Below are 20,990 nucleotides of genomic sequence, written 5' to 3' on the forward strand. Positions count from 1 at the left end.
CTCCTTACAGCTAAAAAATCATACAAAGACATTAATCTTAAAGGAGAGGGGAAATTTATTTTTAACTTGAAATGCAAGGAAATGACAAGTACCAAGTCACCATCAAATTACCATTAATTATAAAAAAAAAAAAAAAAAAAAAAATCTCGATCATCATTCATTAGTCCAACCACTTCTACTTTTAATTTGGCTTTGCCACATGATTGATACATTTACAAACATAAAATTCTATTCATTCGAAATTAATTAATTAGAGGAGGATTCTTTTTTCTAGTCAACTCAAAAATAAGTACTTTTTGTGTTTTTAAATGACACAAAGTTGCACCATTCATCATTAAGTATTTTACACATTACATTACAACTATTATATAACAAAAAATACATTTATGTAATATTTTATTTTGCTTGTCTCGTCGCATATTTTTTATACATCAAAATTTATAATTTTAATGTGTATAGTTCTAAATATAATTAATCCCACAAACTCATTGGCTAGACTGCATAAAAAATAATATTTTTGAGTGCAACTAAAAACTGATAGTACTAGTTCCGAAAAATTTATAAGACTATATATAATATATCTGTGATTGCAACACATAGCTCATAAAATGTTATATACACTAATATATATATATATATATATATATATATATATATATATATATATATATATATATATATATATATATATATATATATATATATATATATATATATATATATATTACTTTTAACCTAGGTGAATAAGTGTATCACCTACATCTAGTGGTAGATAAGATAAATTTTTGACACCATTTGAAATATTGATTATACTCGATCCAACATTTCAATTAATTTTTCATGAATTAGATAATGTCCGGTTAAATTTATGTTTAGAAAAATTTTAATGAGAAAATTAAGAAAAAAGAAATAAAAATAAATCATGAAGGGTAGTAGGAGAAATATGTGAATGAGTTAAATGTATAAATGAGAAGTTTGGATTCAATTTAACTTTATAATCTTAAAGTGATTATAAAAAGCCTTAAAGTGATCTTCACTTATAATCTTAAAGCGATAACTTATAATCTTAAAGTGGTCACTTTTATAGTCTTAAGTGATAACGTTTTTAATTTTAAAGTTATCAATTAGATAAATAAGTTGATATTATAGATTCGTCTCATGATGAGACGATCTCAATTCACATACAATACTAGCTTAAAAAAATACTAATTGTCTGATTCTCTATTGGCTGTCCCACGGTGAAACGACTTTAATTGGCTCGGCCCAAACTATTTTTTTAAAGAAACTCTTTCTATATAAGTGAACATTTAACAACCCGTCTCGTATGAGGCAGTTTCACTGTGAGACGATCTCAAAGCAAGAAATCCATAAGTTTAAAGTGTCTATTATTCGGCTATTTAACCCAAGTATGAGATGTGTCTCACGGTGAGACCGTCTCATACAAGAATCACAAATTCTAGTGAGAAACGGTCTTTTTGAGAAACCATCTCTAATTGAGCAGGCCAATTATATATTTTTTAAAATATTATAAGGTATTAAGAATGACGTAAATAAACATTTAAGATCGTGAAAATAGACATTAAGGATACGATATATAAGCATTAAAGATAATGTAAGTAGATATTAAGAATACGGTAAGTAAACATTACTCTTTAATGGGCTGAGCTTGAGACACGCCTTTTAAAGAGACGGTCTCTCAAAAGACTTGCTGTACAAGAATTTGTGGACATCTAATTATCTTTTTATATGTATTCGTCTTATGGTGAGACTGTAGACCGACTAAAAAAAAGCCCTAAAATCCAAATGATGGACTTGATTGGGTTTTTGAAAAAAATGGATCAGCCCGAATAACGCAAGAATACGCAGCTTCAGTATGTGGCCCGTCCCGATGAATTCTGCGAAACTCTATTTCCCACAAATTTTCACAAAAACGTTTTTACATTTTAACTCCTCGTCGACCGACAATATTTGTAAGGCGGCGACGACGGCGGAATCGGCGAATCATTATTTCTAGGGTTAGTCTCTCTCTCTCTCTTCTTCTCTTTTACTTCTTAAATTAACAACAGTTCGCTGCCCGTAATTTTCATGTAAGTTTTTTATACAACTTTTTGAAATTTGTCAGTAGTCATTTTCACTAGTTGTACTATGTTTATGCTTTAGATCAATTATTCATCCTTCAATTCAATTTTGAATTACTTTTTTATTTGTCCCTTTGATTGTCTTTTGCCTTCTTTTTTGCTTTCTTGGTGATTTTTTTTGATGGACTTCGTTTCTTTGGACTATGTATACTGAAAAATTGAGAAATTAGCCAATTAGTAGTGATCCTTATCGCCATTTGATTTGGGGAAAACATTTTAATGGAAAACTTTTTTTACATTTTTAGTTTTGTAGTTTGACAAGATCATCAGAATGGAAAATTTGGGTGGAAAAATGTATTTTGCAAACTTTTTCAGGTTTTAAGCTGGAAGTTAGACATAGTCATACAGATACCCATGCAAATGCTAGGCTAATTATACAGCAACTAGGCCATACTGCCAAAGCATAAGCATTATAAAGCATAGAGTTTTTAAGCAAATATATTAAGTACTCTTTTAGTTTGTAATTTTTGAGTACCCTTTGTGTTTCTTTTAAAAACACAAAATTTTCTTTGTTTTCTGTTGCTATACTTAATTGATTGAAAAAAAAACAGCTCGGTGCACAAAGCTGAAAGGGTCCCACCACAGGGTATAGTGGAGGTAAACCGTACCCTGCATTTGCAAGAGGCTGCTTACAGTAAGAGCATTCAATCTAATCCTGACCAACTAGGTGGAACAGTTGAAGTGTTTAGTTTTGTGTTTATGAGATAAGAGCACACAATTGAGCTCATGAGATTACTATCATAGGTTAAATATTGAACCAAATGCAAACCCATTTGCTTTCCTTTTGTTTACATGAAAAGGAAATTTTAATGTTCTTTCTTTTTCAGTACCTATATAATACTTTGATCACCTATAGTTTTGCCTTTCTAAACCCAATTTTTGCCTAATATGCCAAACGTTTGGTGATCGTTTGATTGCACATGCGAAATTTAACTTCCCATGAATTTAAAATATTCCGAGAGGGTAAATTGTTTGGTTACTGAGGGGCTCTTATTCTAGCAACTTCCATCGATTTGTGAGATCTAGAGATTTCTAGGAAGCTGGGAAGTTGTACTTTTGATTTTTTGTCCATTCATACAAATTTTGAAGACTTAACGTCTTTGCACTTCACTTTGAATATGCGATATTTTCATATTTCCCCCTGTTTGTACATATGAAAGTTGAAACTATGTAAGATATATCCATTTTATGATGAGTGATATGTATGGCAATATGGCATATTCATGTGTCTGAGCAATGATTGTGCCATGGATATTTCCTATATAACTTTTAAGCTCCATTGAACAGTACGTAGGAATATCTAATGTGTAATTCAATTTTCACTAAATGTCTGTTATCAGCAAAAGACCTTTTCCAGACCAAGGGGAAGGGACATCATGCATCAAAATTCTTTTCTTTGCATATAGCTAATTCAAAACCTTACAGTTTCAGGACTCAGGTCTGACTTTGACCTTCATAACGACCACTGGATTTTCACTAGGAAACAAAAAATCGAGGAGAATAATAATGGTAAGGTCTCATTGGATGATTCTTTTGTCATTATACTACTGCTTCCACTAGTAGTTAGGTTTTTCTCATTGCTTGCGGACAGCTTGCTTTACTTACGTGTATATGTGGTTGTTAACTTTTAGTACTTTTGATTATTTTGGATGACACGAGTTTGTTGCTCTGCATTCCAGTCTAGTAGAAAAGAAACAGTTTTAGATCTTGCCAAGTTTGTTGACAAGGGCGTCCAAGTCAAGCTTACTGGTGGAAGACAAGGTTTTCTTTCCCCCCTGTATTTTCGTATGCATGTCTTGGTAGTCTATCCTAATTATATTTCTTCAAACATCCAATTGTTGAGACTTTTCTTCTTGCTGTTTTATTATTATTATCTTATCTATATTGTTGTTATGTCTAGTAAGATATAATTTATTTACTTGTTCATTTACCATTGTGCTATAACTATCATGTTAGTGATCAATAACCCGAAGGAGATGAATCTACAACTTGGATAGACAAATATGGATTTTGAATATGTAATTTAAGCTTATAAACTTTTAACGATTTATCCAGTAACTTGAATTCTCCAGCAAAAAGTCTTAACATAAGAAAAAGTAAAAAGAGAAAATTGACTGCTTCGTATGCGTTGTGTGTAATCATTATATATGCTTCCTCCTTTCTTTTCCGATTGCACCATCTCTTCAAAGACTTGACTTATTGTGCATCTACTATTGATGGTTAATTCCTATCAACATTATTGGTGTAATCTTATGAATGATTTTGACTTATATATGCTTCAACATCATTATCGCGAGTAACTAAGTAAGGTTCAGATTTGTAATCAGTTACGTTTGAAATTTTGAGAGGAGGTAGTTAAATTATTTTTGTTGAAGTTGATTTTCACAACTTCCTCTGTTGAACTTAGCTTCTTTCCGTTGAACTTAGCTGAATTTTCTGAACTTGTTTTTAGTTAACTAATTTTGCTTAAAACATTTTTTAATGAGTCGACCAGAACAGGTCTGGGGTCATTCGTTTTATTATGTACACCTGGCCTGACTATTGGCCGTTAATTTCTTTCAATTTGAATGTGTCCTTTTATAGTGAGTGGAACACTGAAGGGATATGACCAGTTGCTGAACCTCGTGCTGGATGAAGCAGTTGAATTTCTGAGAGGTATAGACTTTGCTGAATTTTTAGAACTTTTTGTCTTGTTGTAAAGCATTTGCTGATAGTCAGGTCGTTGTTGGTAGTGGACTTGCTGAAATGTTTTTGAATGTTGTTTTTTGCGAGTTGTTCTTGAATGCAGGTAAAGAAGTATCGCTTTCTTAGTTTCAAATAGATGTTATTTTGACTATTATGTTACATCTATATTCATGTTTGACTTGGCTAATATAGACTAGACCAGAGCCTCTACTGAAATATGAACTTTGGTGTGAATCGTTCTAATCACTAGTGGGAGTGGTGTGTGAATCGTTCTAGTCACTAGTGGGAGTGGTATTTTGAATAGTGCATTATAATTCTGTTAGAAGCTAGAAGCAGCGTTGTGGAATCCAATAGGAGGCCAAAAAAGAACAGGGAACAAAAAAGTAGTTATAAAGAGGAGAGCTGCCCTAATGCAAGAGTACCGCATAACCGCATTGCGACCGGATTGTAGAGATTCCTTACGTTATTGTGACCATAATATAGGCCACGATAACAGCTGAATGATCTTCATTGACCACCAATTTGTTTTTGCGACTGTCACCTTAACTGCAACAGTGCAACCGCAACGTAACATCCAAGATTTTGCACAATGGTGTAAGCAGAGAAAGGAATGCAAGAGAGACGAATTGTTGATTACTTGGCTAGTTGGCTTATTTCCGGTCTTATGAGAAAGATTCAAGCCTCCTAAATGCTTGATAGGATTCTACTAGTTATATTATTTACAGTTTAATTAATGAGTACCATCATCTTTGACCGTTTCTCAAAATTACCACGGGAATTTGCTGCAAATTTTTCCAAACTTTGCTCAAGGTAAGATTAGTATGGGTGGTGGACTGGTGTTTGTTCTACTTGTGATGACTAATTCTTTGCTAAGTGGACATGTGTAACCGTGCCAGGCTTCCTATAATGCTATATAGAATTCTCAGTTGATTTTGCCACATCGGAAAAATAGATTTGCGGTGACTTGTAAAGTGGCAGTTAATAAAGCTTAGACAAAAGGACCTTTGTATAAAGATTTGCGGTGATTTGCGGTGACCTTTGGAGTTATTAGATTAATTGAAGCTTGAAGGGTTTAATCTTCCTAGACTTTGGGCTGCTTACCTTTGATCTTGAGACACTGTTATCTGGTTGGCAGTGGCAGCAATTAAATGTTATACTCTATTGTCTTTTATATTTGCTTTCATTAGCTTTATGAGGATGTAAATGTATATAACTTGGATAATATTGTGCCTGCAGATACTGATGACCCTTTGAAGACTACAGACCAGACCAGACGCTTAGGCTTGATTGTATGTTTCATATTCAACCTTTGCTTCCTAGTGTCAAATTTTTGAATTTTATACTTTCATGTTGAGACTTCTTTCTCTGGTTCTGGAAACAAATCTAATATGCTTTGGAGTACTAAGGAATTAAATGGCACACAAGGATTTACAGACCTGAGTTCTGTTTAAAGGCTGAAACTGATAACCCTTGGTTTTGAAGGTTGTTAAAATGAAGAAAATAAGTGATTCAGCAACAGCCTCTTAGAAGAGGCAACTTTGATAAACATACTAAATACCACTGTTTTTCCGCTACTTGTTTTTGTTGCATCTTTCTTTCATTACTTGTTTCATTTTCTATACACATATATTCCATTGATTCATTTAACCACTTCTTGTCCCATACTAAGTTTCTCGATTAAGATCTCTTCGTAGGCCACAACTAGCTTACATAATGCATTGCCTTTGCCCCTAACCTTGAAGGTGTATATCAACTTAAACTGTAGTCTAATCATGGATTGATGTGAAAATGTGCACCATCAATTGCAGGTTTGTAGAGGAACGGCGGTAATGCTTGTTTCCCCAACTGATGGCACTGACGAGATTGCTAACCCTTTCGTCCAGCCAGATGGTGCTTAGCTCATGTTTGTGTTCAGCTGTAATGACTTTGACTAATTGACATACTAGCTGGGTCAGATTTTCTGTAGACCGTGGCAGTTCTGTGTTGTAATGTTTTTAGTTTGCTTAATTGTGCATTTTGAAAACATTTATTGCTTGTCATAATTTCTTTGTCTCATTCTTTTCCTTCTTTGTTGCTTCCTCTTTGGAAAGATTTCAAGCCACGCAGCCACGCTTAATCATATCTCTAATTAAACCCTTATTAGTTATTGCTATTGCACTTAGACAATTTGTGTCATTGAGATTAAACATTTATTTTCAGAAGCTTTCACATTAATATGCGTAATGTTGACATGCACGTTGCAACCTCACACAACTTAAGTAAATGCATAAGTAGTCATAACTCATTACTCATCTACTCTACTCTATTAGTTATTGCCTTATTGGATTGGATTAAATCAATTTTTATAAAGCATCTCAAATAAGTCAACAAAAATCTCATTTACCCTAATTAAGTTGTAGTGATTAATAATTTGTCGTCTTGTCTTATATAAGCCCTTCAGAAGCTTATTCTTTAAGTTCACAAAAAGCGAGCCACTTTGTATCTAATTGAAAATTTGAATAAATTGAGTTTTTATTAAAAAAAAAATAATTCTCAAAATAAGATTTAAAAATTTTTAATTTTCAAAATAAGCGTCTTGGTGTTCGAGTTTAAGGTCTAAGTTTTTGACTGTTAGTAACAACAAATAAGAGAATAATATATTAATAGTTAAAAAAAAACTTCATTACGAATTTGTTCATTATTACTTACGTGCGAACAAAACGCAGACAATGAACAACTTTTATATTTTTTTTTCCAATAAAAAATTATAACATTGTTTGTTATAATTGCACTTGAATTAGGTTGTATGATCCAATGACTATAGGACATCTAATTGTTATTATTACAGTTTATTTGTTAGGTGTCTTGGAAGAATGATTTTTTTTTTTTTCACTAACTTTTAAATGAGACGATTTCACGGTGAGACTTCTTTATTGAGCTAGTCCAATATATACTTTTTGTCTTAAAAGTGATCTTAATGTAATTAATTAAACAAATAGACTAATTATATGAGCCCGTCACATGGTGAGACAGTCTCATATAAGACGAGTTTTTTTTTTTTTTTTTTTTTTTTTTTTTTTTTTTTTGTGAAAGGTGGGAGAATGATTTTAATCTTAGTCAAATTTGATTAGGGTATAAATTAATAAAATGAGATATATACTTATTCCACATGTGTTCCATTAAGAACAATAGACTTGTCTCATCCCAAAGAATAATCAACTTCTAATAAAAGTCGGTTTCCGAGAAACAGAATAGTCAACTTTTCACACACACTTTTTTAAGAATTCCACCAATTAATCACATTAAATGCCGTATATCCACAATATCAATTCTTTCTATGATCCAGGAATTAGCTAACGCCGCCAATAACGAGAAAATTAGAGTACAAGTATAATTACAATCACCGATTATACAAATTCACATATTTCTAGATTGTTCTTCGCTTCTCTACTGTTTTATTTGTGAAATTCCAAGTTTTTCAATGAGGAGGAGCAGGCAAAACAAGCAAAAATTTGCTCAACGCCGCCAAGATGAGGGAAATTATATTGTAAAACCTTTGAATGAAGAAAGCCATGGAAAACAATTACCAAAATTTGGTAATCATGAAAATGGTATTGAACGAAGTCCAACATCTTCAATTTCAAGTTTGAAGACCTTAAATGAAGGAAATTTGAAATGGGTGTCTAAAAATCGAAGCACCCATGTGGAAAAATCTGATCTTGGTGTGAAATTTGACATGGGTGGGTCCAGTTATAGTGAAAAAGAAGGTGGGTATGAAGTGAATGAGAGAGAAAGTGAAAGAGGAGAGAGAAGTTGTAGAGATGAGGTGAAATTGGTTGTGGGTGGGAAGAAGATTGAAGGTGAAGGTGCTGGTAGTGTTGATGATGTTATTAGAAGATTGGAAGAATTACATTTTGGGGTAAATGAGATTGAATTGTCTAAAGAACAGATTGAGATTAATGATCAGTGTCAAGAGGATGAGGTATGTTTGATTCATTTGAGTTGTACTTATGTCTTAACTTATTTATTTTATCATTATTATTGGTGGTATATTTATTTGGTTATGGAATAGTTTTTTGTAAAAAATTTTAAGCTTAATTTAGATGGTGGAATGATATGGTATAATTTATGTTTGTTGAAATTTTAGAAATCTAGTATGCAATGCAAGTAAGAGGAATTTTGGTTGGAGAATGATGTGAATTGTATGCAGATAGGAGGAATTTTGGGTGTAGTATGATGAAATCATGTTTGCAAGAATGAGAACTTTCAGGCATATCAAGTAGATTGTCATTATACAACTTAAGGGGTGGTTTGGGGTCAGATATACGCAATTTTACCGTTGTTATATATAGAAGTTATTTTCGATTGATTCTTGCTAGTAATCGTCGTCACAACTCGTGTACATGATTTGACGAGTCATTGTCCATCAAATACTCCTAGAAAGAAATAATTTGACTTGCTTTACAATCAATAAGACCTAGGCAGAGGCGGAGGACAAACTCTTTGAAGGTCCTGTGTAATTTCAAAGATGATGATAATACTTAACATTAACATATACTACGTAATTTAATAGTAAGGCCTCCAATGTTTTGGGTCCCTATGCAGTCGAACATATTGAACATGCTCTGAACCTCCCCTGGACCTAGGATTTTGCAATGTTGCATTTCACAAATGCCTGCATAGAGTATACAGAAATTGTACAAAGTTGTACTCAATTTCACAATTGTTAGGAAATTCATGTCTTATCTATTCCGTTGTTGGATAGTTTCTTACATACTGTTTTTTAATTTCAATCAGTTGCTTGCTATGGAGTCCATATATGAGGACAATGTCTATTTCCTCGAGAAACAACGAGGCATGCGATCGTTCCAGGTTAGGTTTCTTCAAAAAGGTTAGGAGTGTTTGACAAACAGCTGGTAGTTGGTAGTTGTTGATTTTATTGACTAGTTTGATCAGTTGATTTTGAACCCACTGATATGAGCAGCTTGTTCAAAAACAACTTATTCATAGCAATAAGTTGTTTCAACCCGCTAATATACCAAACACTAGCATTGGATGGTTATACCACCCAACCCTCTATATGCAGGGACGGAGCATATATTTTGGAAGCCCTATTTATTTTTGTCGATGTCTTTCAAAATGAGGTCTTTCATTATATTAAAAGATAAAATTGTTTTCACTTCAATAAAAATAATTTAAGACAAAATGTATTGTAACATTTTATTACTTCAATATAAAAAAGGTTTACAAACAAATCACTTAAAAAGTGTTGCTCAAAACCGAGCCTGAATAGTACCTTTTAATATTTGAGGCCTCTTATTTTTGGGGCTCTAGGCGGTTAGCTACCTCGGATGGCTTTAGAACCGCCCCTGTCTGTATGTATCAAAATAAGTTAAAATTGCTCAATAAGCAATTTTGCCAAACACCCCCTAAGATTATGCACTAATTGCTGAATTCAAGCTGATGTCCTTTTGTTCTGTTGCAGATTTACATACACATTGAACTTCCTAGTGAATATCCTGTATCAGCAAAATTAGATGGACAATCTAATACTGACTTCAAATCGGAAAATTCAGAGGATTTCTTATATACTTTCAAAGTCCAGTATCTGTCCCCTATTATTTTGAGCTGTTTGTTGCCTAGATCATACCCAAGTCATAGTCCACCCTCTTTCACAATTTCAGCTCGGTGGTTGCATAAATCTAAAATTTCCGAGCTTTGCTCTGTTCTAGACTCAATGTGGAATGAGCAACCAGGACAAGAAATCTTGTTTCAGTGGGTAGATTGGTTACACAATTCGTCCCTTTCTCACCTTGGTTTTGGTGAAAAACTTATGCTTGGACCGTATGATGTGAAAAGTTCTTTAGATAGACGTGTTCTCTCCGGAATTGTTTCTCCGGACGTTGATATACCTTCTATGAAGAGTTACAATGAAGCAACGCAACGTGAGCACTTCGTCAGCAATTCTCATGAATGTTGCATTTGTTTCAGCGAGTATGCAGGTACACTATTTAAAGTTTTAGTGATTTGAATATCCAAATGTTTGGTAAAACAGGCCTAGTTGATTATGTTCTTAAGGAAATTTCTTTTAGTTTGTTAACATTTGTTCACACTTTCTGTCATGATCATGTTCTGACGGTCTGATTTATGTAACATATTTGCTGGTTACTTCTCTTTTTGAATTCGCGATTCACTTAAAATGACTCTTAAATAGCCCAAAACCACAATTCGTAAGGAGATTAGTGAATCATGTGACAGTGGGTAAGAGGAGGGAATTCAAGCACGATTTATTTTGCTCTTTGAGCGTTGAGGATCATATATTGTATTTTAAATGTAATGGTTTGATAAGAGCTTTAAGTAGTGGGATTTGCTTTGATAACTTCACATCAAATCATTTATGAAGAAGTTTCTCTTCTTATTTCAAAAAGATGACATTTTTCTGACTGTAGAAATTTGGTGCAACTGTTTCTGTTAACTTAGAAGCTACTCTATACTAAATAACTTGTAAACTTTTGGAGTATGCTAAGATAATAATTAAGGATGTGAAAGAAGGGACGGAAAGGAAGAGAAAGGGAGTGAAAGGGAAGGGAGGGAAGAATGATAAGTTTTCTTCCAAATTTTTGTTTTATACGAAATATGACCCAAATTCCTTCCCTTCATTTCTCTCCGCTCCCATTTTTCTTTCCAAATGGAGAAAATATTATCCCTCCATTTCCTCGATTCCTTCCCTTCCCTTCAAGTTCTCCCATGTCCTATCCAAACATAACGAATACCGATAGTGAAGTTGAAAGGGCAAAAGGAGTAAAGTAGAAGCTAGCATGTGCTTTATATAACGCCTAGCAGGAAGATATCTTTAAAGTCCTTGTTCTCGGTAGCAATTTATTCAGGCAGAAGATGTTTTTTTGGCATACTCAGAATCTATGATCTGTTTTTTTAGTGTGATGTCCTGTTGGCTCTCTTGTCCATTCATAACGTAGCTTGCATTCTTATTATATTTGATGGGGGATAATTTATAAGCCGTTCGTAAAGGTAGAAATCTATTGAAGCCCAGTGAATGAGGGATGTGTGATGCTAAGATAAATAGGCTAGAATGGTTTTCAATGGCCCATCTGCATTGAATAACTTAAATGAACAAGAAGGATTTTGTCCACAATGAATTTTGACCATGAATCAGTGATATCTTGAATTGATGGAAGAATGGGAATATAGAGGTCAGTACGAATTTTTCATAAGATTTACATTGTGAAAATAACTGGCAACCCCCAAAGCAGTTCTACAACATTCAATTACCCCAATTTCACTAATTAGCTCCTGCCTAGGCGGCTTTTGAAGGGTCGGATTTACACAACCTCACCCTTCGTTGTAAACATCATCTACAACTTCACATAAATACAAAGCAAGCATGATTTAAGAGCCATTCTACACTAAATCATTAAAAAAAGGGTAGCTCAGAGCCATTCTTCTGTGTTAAATGGCGTTTGATGTCTATTTAGAGCATTTGTCACAGGTGGATGGTCCTTTAGATAACTGCAGGATTTTGACACTTCTGTTCAGGTCGTTGTGAGAACTGAGAACATTTCTAATGGGCTTTGTTGTTTTTCGACATAGAATGAGCGAGGGAGGAGGCCCGTTCAAAATTCAAAAATGTTTATGTTTCCTAAATATTTAATCTTGTGCATAATATTTCCAGGCTTTTATAGTTCTTGCTAACTATTCATTTTATTCTTTTTCCAGGAACAGAGTTTTTGACATTGCCATGTCATCACTTCTTTTGTGTGAAGTGCATGAAAACCTATGCTGATATGCATGTGACAGAAGGCACAGTAAACAAGCTGCAATGTCCCACTACTAAATGTGGTGGCATGTTCCCGCCTGGTTTATTGAAGCGACTGCTAGGCGAAGAAGAATTTGAACGCTGGGAGTCATTGATGTTACAAAAGACCCTTGAATCAATGGCTGATATCGCTTATTGTCCTAGATGTGAAACTGCTTGTTTGGAAGATGAAAGTCAACATGCTATATGCACTAAGTGCTTTTTTAGCTTCTGCACTTTTTGCAGAGAGCGGCGCCATGTGGGTGTAGCATGCATGACACCAGAACTGAAATTGAAATTTTTGGAGGTATGTACTGTTATATTTACATGCTCTATGATTTTAAGTCTTAATGAACGACAAATTGTTGGAAGTGAAAGACTTACGACTCCAAACGTTTTTTCTTTGTTGTCTCACATTGCTTATGAGGAAGGTGAAATGCCATGTTTGGGTAGGTGTTAAGAGGAATTTTATGGAGATGCTTTAGTATGGGCTTAGATCACATGCGTGTCGCCGCTTTTAACATCACAAAATTTTCAAATGCAGGAGCGGCAAAATTCATCCCTTCTCAGGGGTAAACAAAGACAAAAGGAACTTGATATGATTAATGAAATTCGTAGTGTGAAGGAAATACTAAGCAACTCGAAGCAGTGCCCATCCTGTAAAATGGCTATTTCTAGAACTGAAGGTTGCAACAAGATGGTGTGCGGCCAGTGTGGGCAGTACTTCTGCTATCTTTGCAGCAAAGCTATTAGTGGATATGAACATTTTAGAGGAGATGGAGCCTGTCAACTCTTTCCAGAAGAAGCCATTATTCGATGGGAAGCACAAATTATTGATCCTCGAGTGTTGGGTCAGAATGTTGCTCAAGTCTTTGCTGGAAACGCGCAACCTTGTCCCAACTGTAGGCAGATGAATGCTAAGGTGAGTCTTTTTTTCACTCGAGAACAATGCAGATGTTTGGATTTGATGAATATTGCACGTGTTTTACTTCAACAAACTTGTAGAAATCAATGATATCAAACATATACTCCTCAATCGTATAGGATAGTAGCAAAGAGATAATGAGTTGTTTTTTTAGGAAAATGTAGATATTTAGTAATGAATAAAAAGAGAGAAGGAATCGTGTGGATGAAATTAAAAGAAATTTAGAATGTATGAATGAGATTAAAAGAAAGTGGTGGGCCATTGTCCAAAAATAGAATTGATGAAATAACCCAATATGGAAATGATGTAAAAGGAGAGGGACGAAGGGAGTATTACCCAACAAGAATGAACTCATTAAAGTAGAGCTTAGCTTACCATATGAATTTCTTTTTCATCAATAATGTGTTCTTGATAGAGTGTACAACATCTTGGAGCATCAAACCAAAAGCTTAAAGGTTGAGCTTATTTCTTGAGTCTTGACATAGCACAAGAAATCAATGTAACAAAAGGTCATAGGTTTGAATTTCATCAATCACTTATTTCAAGTGACATACATAGTGTCAGATGTGAGGAGGGCTTGTGCTCCATCCACACTTCTAATCTAAAGAGATCTCGTATGAAGGAGTATGATAATGTATATATATATATATATATCTTAGAGTATCAATCATTATCTTAAAGATTAAGTTGTAGATAGTCGTTACGTTCATATTAGATTTCCAAAGTGTGATTTCTTACAATTATATGTTAATATTTATAAACACACTCGTGTAGGTTCTCACCGTCTCGATTTTTCTTTCAATTGAAAAAATAATATAGAGAGCCGAAGTGAACTTTTTCGAGTTTCTAGTTGATACATAATGACATATTTTTCATCACTACCAACACCATTATTAGTAATGTTCTTTACAACGACTTTCCTCATTTCTCACCATAACCAGCTTAAAATAAGAATAAAATTGACATGGAATTTGTGTGTTGCACAAGTCAAATTTTAGGCTTTTTTGATAACATGGTTGGTTGAGGGAAGGGATGAGCTAGGTGAAAATCGAATCTAGGACCTTCCTGAAAAGTGGTATTTTCTGTCCAACTGAGACAATACACGATTCTTGTCAAAATTCTAGTTATTACTCCTTCTATTGACTATGTCTTCGTGTTTGCTTTACTAAGAGAAACAAAACCTCTCCGTTCCAAAAGAGTTGAGGAACAAAATTAAAGATGGAAATATGGAATAGTTTTAGAAAACTTGAATGCTTACGATGTTTTTTTGACAGGTTGGAAACAATAATCACATGTTCTGCTGGGCATGTCAAACCCATTACTGCTACCTCTGCAGACAGGTCGTGCGACGTAGCAAGTTACATTACAGTCCGAATGGCTGTAAGCAACATACCGTTGGATAGGAGAATAGATTATGGAGACAGATAACAAGCGATTTTCTTGTCGTGTCTCCATTTGCAAATGTCTCGAAATCAGGTCAGACTTTCTCCTTTAGGTAGAGAATGCAATTCAATCTTGGTGAGCGTTTTCGACATTCTCCTCTCTTCAAGGGACTTTTTGAGCGAAATTTTGTTAGATTCAATTCGCATCATCTCTACTTAAAGGATACAACTCATTAGGAAGTAGTTGGAACATAATATCTCAGGAAGCATTATTCAACCACTTTAGATATTATTGCTGTTGGGAAATTCACTCATACAAAGTCCATACGTGGATAATCATTGGAATCGATTCTTAACGTTATGGATTAATAAAATATAGGGTCAAATTAAGTATAATCTTGTTATCGGCAAACTTTAGCCTTTTATGATTTGGTTTATGTAACCGACCCCATCTTGTTTGACTTCAGATTTCTTGGATATATGAAAGATAGATGATAATAATGTCAATATGTTATGGTATGAATCATGATGAATATTTATCTTTTGAGGCTTTCAATTTGGAATTCTTCATAAATGCTGTATCCATTATTTATCACAACACCACCACTACGCTACCGAAAAAACTATTTTTTACCACCTTATCTCCGTCCTATCCATTATTGGTTCAACGATGTAGGCCGGATTATAAAACAAAATTTTACCAACGAGGTCGTATGAGTTCTTGCTTGGTTCATTAGAGCCCTCGTACTTGGTCGAACACGACTCTTTTTCCATCACTTTTCGTGATCCTTTTAACTTGTTTTGGTCATTAAGAACTTTTCTAATACTCTAAATATTCGAATAAATCGGTGCTAGGCTGCTAGCTTAGATGCATGAGAATACAAAAAGGATCCAAAATTTGATTATTGAAACACATGAAAATTGAAGTTTAATATACAAAAACATTGAAATAAAGAGAAGGAAAAAAAAAGATCACTCAAATAAATGCACAAAAAACACAACTCTCATGAAAAGATCGATTCTGTAACCTTTCCTACAATTGATATGGCACTGAAACAGCATCCATGAACTCTTCATCTGTTTCAAGAGCTCTCATAGATTCAGGAGTTAAACATATTTCCAAATCCACACTTCCTCCCCCTTCATATCCCGGGTAAGCAGTCACCTTTCCGACAAATTTTGCTTCATAAGCCCTACGTATACCTATGGGTTTTCCTAGTGTTCTGAACTCATTTCCGTATATGTCAAATCTCGGAGAGCTTCCCATCATCACGCTAAAAGAATCTGTTAACTTTTCGATATTAAAGGCGATGGGAGACTGCAGCCACCGGGTGACAAAACTGCGCACTACTTTGTCGTTGTGATTTACGACTGATTGGTGTAATAACGAGGCTACCCACCCTAAGTCGTGTTCAAGTAGTTCACCAACTGATGTAGTTGTTTTCAGTGGGCTTATACAGTTACCGAAATACTCTGTAGGCAAAGGTGGTTGTAATCGGTTTCTATCATTGCTGGTTAACCTGCAGTTAGTAACTTGATCGTTAGGTAGACGGAGTGCCCTAATGATTGCTCGCCAATACAGTGCTGACAAGGCCTGAAACGAAGAGATTTTACTGGTTGGAATATTATTATTATTATTGTTTTCCTCGTTTGCTTTGGATTTTAATCTTGCTATTGACTCAGACAAGAAATGGAAGATCCTCACTCTGAATTGATCGGATTCTTTGTACGTGCTATGAGTAGTTTCCGTTTGGCTAAATGGGAGGAAAATAGCCGGACCATAACCGTCAGGAAACCAGCGTTTATGGATTGGTATAAGCGATAAAGGAACTAAATCCTCGCTACCTGATCTATGGATTTCCGACCACACGTTCCAAAAATGCCAGTACGAGGTTCCATCTCCAACTGTATGATTCATGGAGCAACCAATGAAAACTCCGTCTATGAGCTCAGTGACTTGAACACTTAACAAAGGGATGTGATGGCCATCATGGTTAACAGCTGTGTTATGGTCAAAAAACGATTGGACAACGTCAGGAACATCAGTTGGTAAAAGTATGTCAGAAACACTCATATCTAACATCGCATTAATAAACTTAGCACCGGGACCCTTGTTACAATCGACAAAGATCACACATTTTTCTCCACTTTCGTCTACCTGTGTGGCGAGTTGTCCTGCTAATGGGTAGAAATGGACTAGGGCGAGAGAAAGAGACTCCTTGAGACTCTGAAGGAGGTTTTGAATGACGAAATTTTGATGATCGGGAATTGAAGGTTTTTTGAAGATAAGACCGTGCTGGATGTAATGCGCGTAGAGCATGGCTAGGTCTATCGGACCCAAGTAGTATGGTTGCTTGGCTTCCTGCACCTCATACTTTGGCTTGATAAAGCATTCCGATACGACTTCAACCATCGAACTCATCTGATCTTTAAAAGTTTGTGATTTTTTCGGTGTCTCGGGGTTTAATGGTTGGTGAGTCGTACTTGTTTTTATAGATGATTTTAAGCCTTCATGGGTAGAAATTAGCAAAGCTAGCACGCCTTTGAAATATTATTTTTAGTCACAAATTGCAAAAGCCATCATTTATGAATAGACATTGTGTTAGTTGAAACAATTTATAGAGCAATCTAGAATTGAATAATGTACTATTAACACGTATATGTTGGATGAAAATGTCAATTGTCTGCGTATGTGAAAGATATGAAGATGCAAGTTGAAAGCGTACTATTATTCGTTACAAATTTCTATGTGCGTTTAATTAGTGATGTTCATTGCGGCGGGTCCCGTTAAAAGTCTGTGGCCTGATTTGTTTTTAACGAGCTTGACCCTTTTGTGTTATAAACGAACTTCAAAACAGCTGTTTTATTTCATACATTAATACTGTAACGTGCTATTCTATACTGTTTGTTTCCTACTCTCGTTTATTTCATTTTAAGTCAAGTGGTTTGCAATTCCCTTGTGAAAACCTCCATTGATTCATAATTAAATTTGAATATAATAGGGCATGTATGAACTTGTGATTGATGTAAAGCTTAAAGATAAAATAAATATTTAAAACAAATAATTGGGCCGGCAGATTAAATGGATTTTTGATCCACCGACCCGATCTGATCAGCTATGAAATCGACTTGATCTGACCCGTCGCATTGAACACCTCTAGTTGAAAATAGCATAAATCTGATCTGTTTAAATCTTACTCAAGTAAAAGCCAGTTAATGATATTAGAATAATAGAATACATCCTACGTGTGCCAAATACATTACTTTCTTAATTTCGAAGAAGTCTGCTGATAACGTATTGTTTTAGCTGTTCTTGATTGATAACGTATTTTTCCAATCTATCTATTGTTTCTACACTAGCAAGTACAAGACTTTGTAAGTTAAAGAGTCTCTCGGCTTAAGAATAACCTGCAAAGAAAGCAAAGCAAGACAACCCATGAAAAAGAACAGGATAAGGCAATCAAGATAACCATTAAGGTTTATAATTCATAATTAAATATACCGGTGTGTAAAAGTGTGTCTAAAATGTCAAATGTAAATAGTAAATAGTAAATTATTATGAAACGTTGAAAGTATGTTACAAAAAGTATTTTTTATTTTTTAAGTTTTTTCAATCCATTGAAATATGAAAACAGATTCAAAATTTACTCGAGGAAAAGTAGCTTAATAGAGATAGTTTAAATAAATAACGGTGATTTGTAATATTGACAAATCATCCTCATGTGTAACAATTTCAACGGGTGTAGCTTTTAAGATTTTAATTTGTCTTTTTTTGTTTATTTACTTTATTGGTATTTTTTTATCTTTTTATGGTAATCTACAGATAACGATTATTGATTAGAAATTTCTAAACTTAATATTGAAATAATTCAGCTTTTATAGCTCATAATGATGTGAAAATAGATGAAAAGTATCAAAATCTACTCCCAAATCTATAAAATTCACAAAAATCATCATTACATCAAAATACTAAAAAAAGTAAACATAATCTAATCATAAAAATCATTATTATCAGTGTACTAGTTGATATAGTCGACTCTAATCTTTTAGGATTAAGACTCTGTCATTATTATTGCGACACAATCATCGGTGATGAAACAACATTCATAAACTCCCCATCTGATTCAAGACATCTCATTGCCTCAGGACTTAAACATATTTCCAAGTCTAAACTACCATTCCCCTCATACGCAGGATATGAAGTCACCTTCCCTACAGACTTATTTGCATACCCACTTCGTACAGCTACTGCTTTCCCTAGTCCAAATTCATTCCCATACATATCAAATCTCGGTGAGCTTCCCATCAGCACACTGTTCGACTCAGACAGCTGATCAAGTGTGGTAACGAAAGGATGTTGCATCCACAAGTTAACGAGTCTGCGCAGTAATTTGTCGTTTTGATTTAACAGACTGGTGCAACATTGTCGCAGACCATCCTAAGTTGTGTTCGAGTAATTCACCAACTGTCATACGTGTTTCTAATGCACTTACACAATTCCCAAAGTATTCTCGAGGCAAAGGTGGGTCTAATCTGTGCCTATTATTGACTGCTAATCTGCATTCTGTGACCTGATTCGGTGGTTTGCAGAGTGCACGAATTATGGCTCGCCAACAGAGTGCTAATCTGCTAATCTGCTTTCTTCGTTTGCTTGTGCTTTAAGTCTTGCTATAGACTCAGAAGTGAAATGAAATAACCTTTCTCAGAGTGTTGGGGCTTCAAACCGGCTAACAAATTCATCTGGGGAAGTGAACGGGAGAAGAATTGGTGGTGGGTGTTCGTTAGGGAATCATCGATTATGATTTGGCATACGCGACAAAGGGACTAATTCCTCGTGTTTTGCTCTATGGATTTCGGACCACATGTTCCAGAACTCCCAGTACGAGGTTCCTTCTCCTATGGAATGGTTCATCGAGCATCCGATGAAAACTCCATCTAGGAGTTCTGTTACTTGAACTGTCAACAAAGGGCTGGTGTGACTGTCATGGTTCACAGCTCTGTCGTGATCAAACAACGATTGGACTACGACAGGAACATCGAGGGGTGAAAGTATGTCGGATACTGTCATGGGTAGTGCAGCATGGATGAAACGCGCACCAGGGCCTTTGTTGCAGTCGACAAAGATGAGACTTTCATGCCAGGTTTGATTTACCCGAGTGACGAGTTGACCTGCTAGTGGGTAGAAGTGCACTAGGGTGATTGAAAAGGAGTGTTTTAGAGTTTGGAGGAGTTTGTCAATGGAAAATTCTTGATTGTTTTAAGTATGATGGTTTGGTGAAGAGAAGACCCTTTTGAATGTAATGCCCAGAAAGCATGGCTAGATCTGTTATAGATAAGTAGTAAGGTTGTTTGGCTTCTTTTACTTCATACTTTGGTTTGATGAAGCATTCTGAGATGTTATGCACTGTTTTTTAACTCATTTTTGGAGGAGTTTTAGAATCGTAGGGAGATTGAATACAAGGTTTAAAATTTAAACAGTGGAGCCTATTATAAACCCTTTTTGTAGAAGTTAGAGTAATTTTGATCGGTGTGAAAACAAACTTTAAGTGAGAGAGGCCGAAATGTCAGTCCAACTATAGTTATTAGAGGGGCCAAAATACATAGTGAGAAGGAAAATTCAAAAATTAAGGGGGTAATACCTAGCTTTGCAAGACGGCTAGACTTTTTTTAATTATGTTTTTCATTAACTTTAACTTTGATAGCAAATATTATTTACAACTTCATTTAAATGGGAAAATTACATTTTATTATAGTTTTAAGTTCTTTTTAAAATAAATTCAAATAAGTATAATTCTTTAGACCGTTGAAAAAAAACTCATTTTTATAATAAATGTAAAATATATTTTAAAAATATTTACAAAATGCGAATTAACTAGTCACCTTCAGATTTAGATACTATAATCCAGAAGCTGGCCTCCGTGTTCGACGTCTATTGCATTTTTTTCTTTTTATGGGTAGAATATTGAGTCAATTAATTTTCTTCTCTTTCTTCGGTCTTTTCATTTCTAAACTTAGAGAAAAAGGAATTAGATTATTTCTGTTTGGCTGAGAAGTAGCTTAAGTGATTA

The 20,990-nt window shown here is 34.5% G+C and overlaps 2 protein-coding genes and 1 pseudogene across 3 annotated transcripts; 2 read left to right on the forward strand and 1 right to left on the reverse strand.

Moving 5' to 3' along the window:
- The first annotated feature begins 1,866 nt into the window (after nt 1-1,866).
- On the forward strand, nt 1,867-6,871 carry LOC130801606 (sm-like protein LSM7). Of its 2 annotated transcripts, none has more exons than XM_057665483.1 (6): nt 1,867-2,015; nt 3,564-3,647; nt 3,818-3,899; nt 4,722-4,793; nt 6,060-6,112; nt 6,632-6,871. In XM_057665483.1, exons 2-6 carry the CDS (start codon nt 3,645-3,647, stop codon nt 6,719-6,721), a joined length of 300 nt encoding a protein of 99 aa, XP_057521466.1. In that variant the 5' UTR covers nt 1,867-2,015; nt 3,564-3,644; the 3' UTR covers nt 6,722-6,871. The 2 variants fall into 2 exon arrangements, with proteins under 2 accessions (XP_057521466.1, XP_057521467.1); XM_057665484.1 differs by having other exon boundaries at nt 1,905-2,087.
- Nucleotides 6,872-8,007: 1,136 nt separating this feature from the next.
- On the forward strand, nt 8,008-15,457 carry LOC130800772 (uncharacterized). The gene is made up of 6 exons (XM_057664422.1): nt 8,008-8,784; nt 9,600-9,674; nt 10,288-10,804; nt 12,537-12,922; nt 13,160-13,537; nt 14,815-15,457. The coding sequence occupies exons 1-6, from the start codon at nt 8,284-8,286 to the stop codon at nt 14,941-14,943; spliced, it is 1,986 nt and encodes a 661-aa protein (XP_057520405.1). The 5' UTR covers nt 8,008-8,283; the 3' UTR covers nt 14,944-15,457.
- Nucleotides 15,458-15,955: 498 nt separating this feature from the next.
- On the reverse strand, nt 15,956-20,342 carry LOC130800951 (uncharacterized; annotated as a pseudogene).
- Nucleotides 20,343-20,990: the final 648 nt, after the last annotated feature.

This window comes from Amaranthus tricolor, chromosome 15, assembly GCF_026212465.1.
Source record: "Amaranthus tricolor cultivar Red isolate AtriRed21 chromosome 15, ASM2621246v1, whole genome shotgun sequence".
Taxonomy (NCBI): domain Eukaryota; kingdom Viridiplantae; phylum Streptophyta; class Magnoliopsida; order Caryophyllales; family Amaranthaceae; genus Amaranthus; species Amaranthus tricolor.